Below are 6,491 nucleotides of genomic sequence, written 5' to 3'. Positions count from 1 at the left end.
ACCAGGGTGGGTGGGTGGGAGGGAAGGGGAAGCTGGGAGGCCTGCAGCCGCTCTGGTGGCCCCTGCTGGCCTGGGGGTCTGTCTCCCTCCTATGGTTGCCAACTTCCAGGTGGGGGCTGGAGGTCTCCCGGAGTGACCACCGAGCTCCAAGCTACAGAGATCAGTCTTCCTGGAAGAAAATAGCTGTTTGGGAAGGAGGAGTTTATAATGTTCACAGACACACACACAGAGACAAATATATAAAACAGACCCCCACCCCGGGCTTCACCAGAGCCAGTTTGGTGTGAGAGCCAGTTTGGTGTCGTGGTGAAGTGCGCGGACTCTAATCTGGGAGAGCTGGGTGTGATTCCCCCACTCCTCTTCAACATGCAGCTGCTGGTGTGACCTTGGGTCAGTCACAAGCTCTGGCACAGCTGTTCTTTTGAACGAGCAGTTTCTGTCAGAGCTCTCTCAGCCCCACCCACCTCACAGGGTGTCTGTTGTGGGGGAGGGGAAGGGAAAGGAGTTTGTAAGCTGCTCGGAGACTCCAAGTGAAGGGCGCGGTATAAATCCAGTCTCCTCCTCCTCCTGCTTGGGAGAGCCAGTTTGGCGTAGTGGTGAAGTGGGCGGACTCTAATCTGGGAGAACCGGGTGTGATTCCCCGCTCCTCCTCCACTTGCACCTGGCTGGATGGCCTTGGGCAAGCCATAGTTCTATCAGAGCTGTTCTCTCAAGGACAGTTCTCTCAGAGCTCTCTCAGCCTCACCTACCTCACAGGCAGTGTTCCCTCTAAGCTGAGTTAGTGTGAGCTAGCTCACAGTTTTTTAGCTTGCGGCTCACACATTTTTGTCTTAGCTCATTATTGTTTATAAAGGTAGCATGTAGGTCCTCTTTTCTACCTGGCTGCAAGCCTTCTTGTTAATAAGGTGAGCTAATGCTCTCCATCTGTCAAGTTGGAACTAAAGTATTAACACTGAATCCATGCAGCTACCTGTTGAGTGTCCACAACTGAATAGACTAAAATAGGCCCAGTCTAAATACATTTAAATATTTGTAATGACTCATATGTCCATATCCCCAATAGAAGCTGAGTACAAGGAAGGAAAAGTCCAACATCATCCCTTCCTTGTACTCAACCTCCAGGTAGTGGCTGGGGAACTCCTGCTATGACAACTGATCTCCCAGCGACAGAGCTCAGTTCAGCTGGAGAAAATGGCTGCTTTGAAGGGTGGACTCTATGGCATTTCAAAGCACTGAAGCCCCTCCCCTCCCCAAGCCCCGCCCTTCACAGGCTCCACCCCCAACCCCCGCCCAGGATTTCCCAACCTGGAGCTGGAAGCTGAGTTACTACACTGAGCCAGTGTGGGTTGGAAAATACCTGGAGACTTTGGGTGGTGGATCTAGGAAAGGGTGGGGTTTGGGGAGGGGAGGAGGGACCTCAGCACCAGTGTTCCCTCTAAGCTGCGTTCGTGTGAGCTAGCTCACAGGTTTTTAGCCTCCAGCTCACACATTTTTTTTTGTCTTCGCTCAGGAAGGATGGCTCCAGAGCAGTGTTCCCTCTAAGCTGTGGCGTCTTGTGAGCAAAAATCCTGCTTTGTGAGCTGCCGGCATTAAGGTTGTGAGCAGGTGATTTCGCTACTGCATCAATTAGTCTGCTCTGGAGCCGTCCTTCCTGAGCTAAGACAAGAATGTGTGAGCCGGAGGCTAAAAAGCTGTGAGCTAGCTCACACTAACTCAGCTTGGAGGGAACACTGCGTCCAGAGCAAACTAATTCATGTAGTAGCCAAATCACCTGCTCACAACTTTAATGCCAGTAGCTCACAGAGTAGAATTTTTTGCTCACAGGACTCCACAGCTTAGACGGAGCATTGCTCAGCATGGTACAGTACCATAGAGTCCCCCCCTTCAAAGCAGCCATTTTCTCCAGGGGAGCTGATCTCTGTCAGCTGGAGAGCAGTTGTAAAAGTAGGAGATCTCCAGAGAATTCCAAAGGAGCCCACGGGCTCAAAAGAGGTTTGGGGCCCTCTGGACTAGGAACTGGGCGACCCAGATTCAAATCCCAACTCGTGCCACGGAAGCTTGCTGGGTGATATAGGAACTGGGCGACCCAGATTCAAATCCCGACTTGCTGGGTGATCTTGGGCCAGGCACATACTCTTGGCCTAAGCTACCTTACAGGGTTGTTGTGAGGATAAAATGGAGGAAGACTGACGTAAGCCACTTGGGGAGAAAGTTGAAGGAAAATGTGGATGAGCAAGAACAGCAATGCCGGGAGTTCCGTGTCAAGGGAATCTAAAGCTTCAGACTCCAGAGGCAATGGGTGAAGCCTGTGTGAAGGTGGGCCAGAGGAGGGAGGAGCCTCAGGCAGGGCGTGGCCAGCAGCCCCTTTCTGGAGAGCCAGTTTGGTGTAGTGGTTAAGTGTGTGGATTCTTATCTGGAGAACCGGGTTTGATTCCACACTCCTCCACTTGCAGCTGCTGGGTGACCTCGGGTCAGTCACAAGTTCTTTCAGAGCTGTTCTCTCAAGGGAAGTTCTCAAAAGAGCTCTCTCAACACTCACAGGGTGTCTGTCGTTGGGAGAGGAAGGAGGGAGATTGTAGGCCTCTCTGAGACTCCGACTGAAGGGCAGGGTATAAATCTAACTCTCCTCCTCCTCCTCCTTCTTCCGGGGGCGGGGGGTCCATCACTCGCTTCCATGTCTTCCTTTTTGTTTCCCATCCAGTTCTGGCAGCTGAACTGATAAAGTCTTACTTCCCCAAAATGGTGGAAATGCACAATTACGTCCCGGCCAACTCTACCCAGCAGAAACTGTCCAACTGGGGACATCTGAACAGGTCAGTACCCGTCAGGGGAATTCTGAATCGGAGCACTTTCGTGGCTGTAAATGTTCAAGAGTGGCAGCATGGCGTAGTGGTTAAAGTGTTGGACGAGGATCTGGGTAAACCCAGGGTTCAAATCTCCACTCGTGCTGTGGAAGCTCGCTGGGTGACCTGGGGCCAGTCACATTCTCTCAGCCTGACCGACCCTGCAGGGTTATTGTGATGATAAAACGGAGGTGAGAGGAACGATATAAACCGCTTTGGGTCCCTATTGGGGAGAAAAGCGAGATATAAATAAAGTCAGTAAGTAAATAAATAAGTGGAACCTTCAGGATAAGATTCGCTGGCCAGATTGTCCCTGCCGGTTGGGGGGTGGGTTGTTCTGCCTGATATTGGATCCAATGTTACCTCTAAGCTGTGGAGTCTTGTGAGCAAAAATTCTACTTTGTGAGCGACTGGCTTTAAAGCTGCCAGCGAGCCATTTCGCTACTGCATAAATCAGTTTGCTCCGGAGCCCTCCTTCCTGAGCTGAGACAAAAATGCATGAGCCGGAGGCTAAAAAAACTGTGAGCTAGCTCACACTAACTCACCTTAGAGGCAACACTGATTGGATCCCCAAACTCGTGTCTGAATGTTGGTCCTGAAGCCCGTGTATACCCCTGTGGGCTACTCTCTGATCTGTGGGTCACACCGCTTTCTGCTGCAACTGAATTCTGGAGTGCCGTCGGGATCACTTCAACCCTGCAGGGAGATCTGTTCCCATTTTCTCACAGCGCTCAGAGCCCTGGGCAAGTTGGAACTCCACCGGCCCGAGATACGCCCACAGCGACACACCCCGCATGCAGAGTAGGGTGGACAGGTCCCGCCCGGGCCACCGGCGGGGAATGGGGGTGTAGGGTTGCCAGATCTAGGTTGGGAAACTGCCGGAGATTTGGGGATGGATCCTGGGTAGGGGGGAAGAAAAAGAAGAAGAAGAGATTGCATTTATACCCCGCCCTTCACTACCCAAAGGAGTCTCAGAGCGGCTTACAAGCTCCTTTCCCTTCCCCTCCCCACAACAGACACCCTGCGAGGTAGGCGGGGCTGAGAGAGCTCTGGCAGAAACGGCTCTTTTTCAAGGACAGCTTTTATCAGAACTATGGCTTGCCCAAGGTCACACCAGCAGCTGCGAGTGGAGGAGTGGGGAATCAAACCCGGTTCTCCCAGATTAGAGTCCACGGACTTAACCACTACACCAAACTCAGTGTAGTGGGGCACAGTAGCACAGAGTCTACATTCCAGAGTATTTTCTCCAGGGGAACTGACCCTCTGCAGTCTGGAGATGAGCTGCAATTCCGGAGGATCTCCAGGGCCCACCTGGAGGCTGGCATCCCTAATGCAGACAGAGTTGCCATCTGTGGGCTGAGAAATTCCTGGAGATTTGATGGTGGACCCTGGGGAAGGTGGGGGTTTGGGGAAGAAAGGAGGGAGAGAGATTGGATTTTTACCCTGCCCTTCACTCCCGGAAGGTGTCTCAGAGCGGTTTACAAACTCCTTTCCCTTCCCCAACAGACACCCTGGGAGGTCGGTGGGGCTGAGGGAGCTCCTTCGAGGACTGCCCTTGAGAGAACAGCTCTGAGAGAACTTGTGACCGACCCAAGGTCATGCCAGCAGCTGCACGTGGAGGAGTGTGGGGAATCAAACCTGGTTCTTCCAGATTACAGTCCGCACTCCTAATTTTTCTATACAATTATATAAATATTGGTGTCAAGTGTTTCCAAACATAGGTTCACCAAAATAATATATCAATGTGCAGGTTTACACTCTGTTCAGACATTCAAAGAGCGCCTTGTCAGTTTCACAATCCCTAGTCCCTCCAGACTAGTTTTCGAGGACAGTGATATACATACAAGACGTAAGGCACAATACTCTTCAAATAGCAGCATTTCTCTACGGTCTGTTTTCTGTGTGCAGCAGGGGCTGCGTGGCAGTGCAGACAACCCAATTTGCCTTGAGGATGGGATCGAGGCTTCCTTTAAGCTGTGGGGTCTCGTGGGCAAAAATTCTACTTTGTGAGCTATTGGGCATTAAAGTTGTAAGCAAGCGATTTGGCTGCTGCATGAATCAGTTTGCTCTGGAGCAGTGTTCCCTCTAAGCTGAGTTAGTCTGAGCTAGCTCACAGTTTTTTAGCCTCTCCGGCTCACACATTTTTGTGTTCACTCAGGGTGGGTGACTCCAGAACACACTAATTCATGCAGTAGCCAAATCGCTCGCTCGCAACTTTAATGCAAGTAGCTCACAAAGTGGAATTTTTGCTCAACAAAGTGGAATTTTTGCTCAGAAGACTCCACAGCTTAGAGGGAACACTGCTCTGGAGCAATGTTCCCTCTAAGCTGTGCAATCTTGTGAGCAGAAATTCTACTTTGTGAGCCACTGGCATTAAAGTTGTGAGTGAGCCATTTGGCTACTGCATAAATGAGTTTGCTCTGGAGCCCTCCTTCCTGAGCGAAGACAGAAATGTGTGAGCCGGAGAGGCTAAAAAACCCATGAGCTAACTCAACTTACAGGGAACTCTGCAAGTCTGGAGCCCTCCTTCTGAAAGATTGAAGGTCAAAGAAGACGGGGATGGCAAAGGATGAGATGGTTGGACAGTGTCATCGATGCAACGAACATGAAACTGAGCAAACTTCAGAGGACAGCGGAAGACAGGAGGGCCTGGCGGGATCTAGTCCATGGGGTCGCGAAGAGTCGGACTCGACTGTGCGACTGAACAACAACAACAACAACAACAACATTCATTGTATAACGGTGGTCAGAGAGTCGCCATTTTGTATCGCAGTTTTTATATTAAAATTAAATTTAAAAAAAAGTCTGCTCTAGAGCCATCCTTCCCGAGCTAAGACAAAAATGTGTGAACCGGAGGCTAGAAAGCTGTGAGCCAGCTCACACTAACTCAGCTTAGAGGGAACTCTGCTCTGGAGCCCTCCTTCCTGAGCGAAGACCAGAATGTGTCAGCCGGAGGCTAGAAAGCTGTGAGCCGGCTCACACTAACTCAGCTTAGAGGGAACACGGGATGGGAGCTGTATTCCTTGACATTCCTCCTGTTGCAGGAAAGTCCTGAACAAGCTGAACTTCTCCATCCCGGAAGACGTGATCCGGAAGATCGCTCAGTGCTCTCCCGGAGTGGTGGAGCTGGTCCTGATCCCGCTGCGGCAGAAGATCGAGGAGAAGCAGAAGCAGGCCAAGGTGTCGTCCAGTTCTTACCAGGTAGGGTCGCCAGCTCTGGGTTGGGAAATACCTGGAGGTTTTGGGGGTGGAGCCTGGGGAGGGCGGGGTTGGGGAGGGGCTGCAGCGGGGTCTAATGTCGTAGAGGCCACCTCCCAAAGTGGCCATTTTCTCCAGGCGAGCCAATCTCTGTTGCCTGGAGATCAGTTGGAATTCCAGGAGCTCTCCAGCCACCACCTGCAATTGGTGCGACTGCAATTAACAAGTCTAACATCAATGCCTTTAAATGAATATTTTGAAATACCAAATGAGTTTATATTCTCAATAGACATTCAGTCAGGGGTCATTTCCTGCAGGAGTGCACAGGAGCAGAGCTCCAGCAGTAAAGAGCCCAGGGGGCGGGCACATGTAACAAGCCCCATCCCTGCTCCCAGCAGCCCTCAGTCAGAGCAAGAAGCAGCCAGGTAAGTTGCAGAGGCCCCCCCCCCC

At 51.5% G+C, this 6,491-nt stretch overlaps 1 protein-coding gene across 1 annotated transcript in view; it reads left to right on the top strand.

Annotated features, from left to right (window-relative positions):
- Positions 1-6,491, top strand: part of SPEF1 (sperm flagellar 1) — a 35,100-nt gene that overhangs the window by 2,540 nt on the left and 26,069 nt on the right. The window contains exons 2-3 of the mRNA XM_015408787.1: positions 2,702-2,813; positions 5,888-6,044. Coding sequence (XP_015264273.1) covers positions 2,702-2,813; positions 5,888-6,044 — 269 coding nt within the window. The remainder of the gene's footprint in view (positions 1-2,701; positions 2,814-5,887; positions 6,045-6,491) is intronic.

This window comes from Gekko japonicus, unplaced genomic scaffold (assembly GCF_001447785.1).
Source record: "Gekko japonicus isolate JY-2015 unplaced genomic scaffold, Gekko_japonicus_V1.1 scaffold3083, whole genome shotgun sequence".
Classification (NCBI taxonomy): Eukaryota; Metazoa; Chordata; class Lepidosauria; order Squamata; family Gekkonidae; genus Gekko; species Gekko japonicus.
This window is presented reverse-complemented; position numbering and strand designations above follow the sequence as displayed.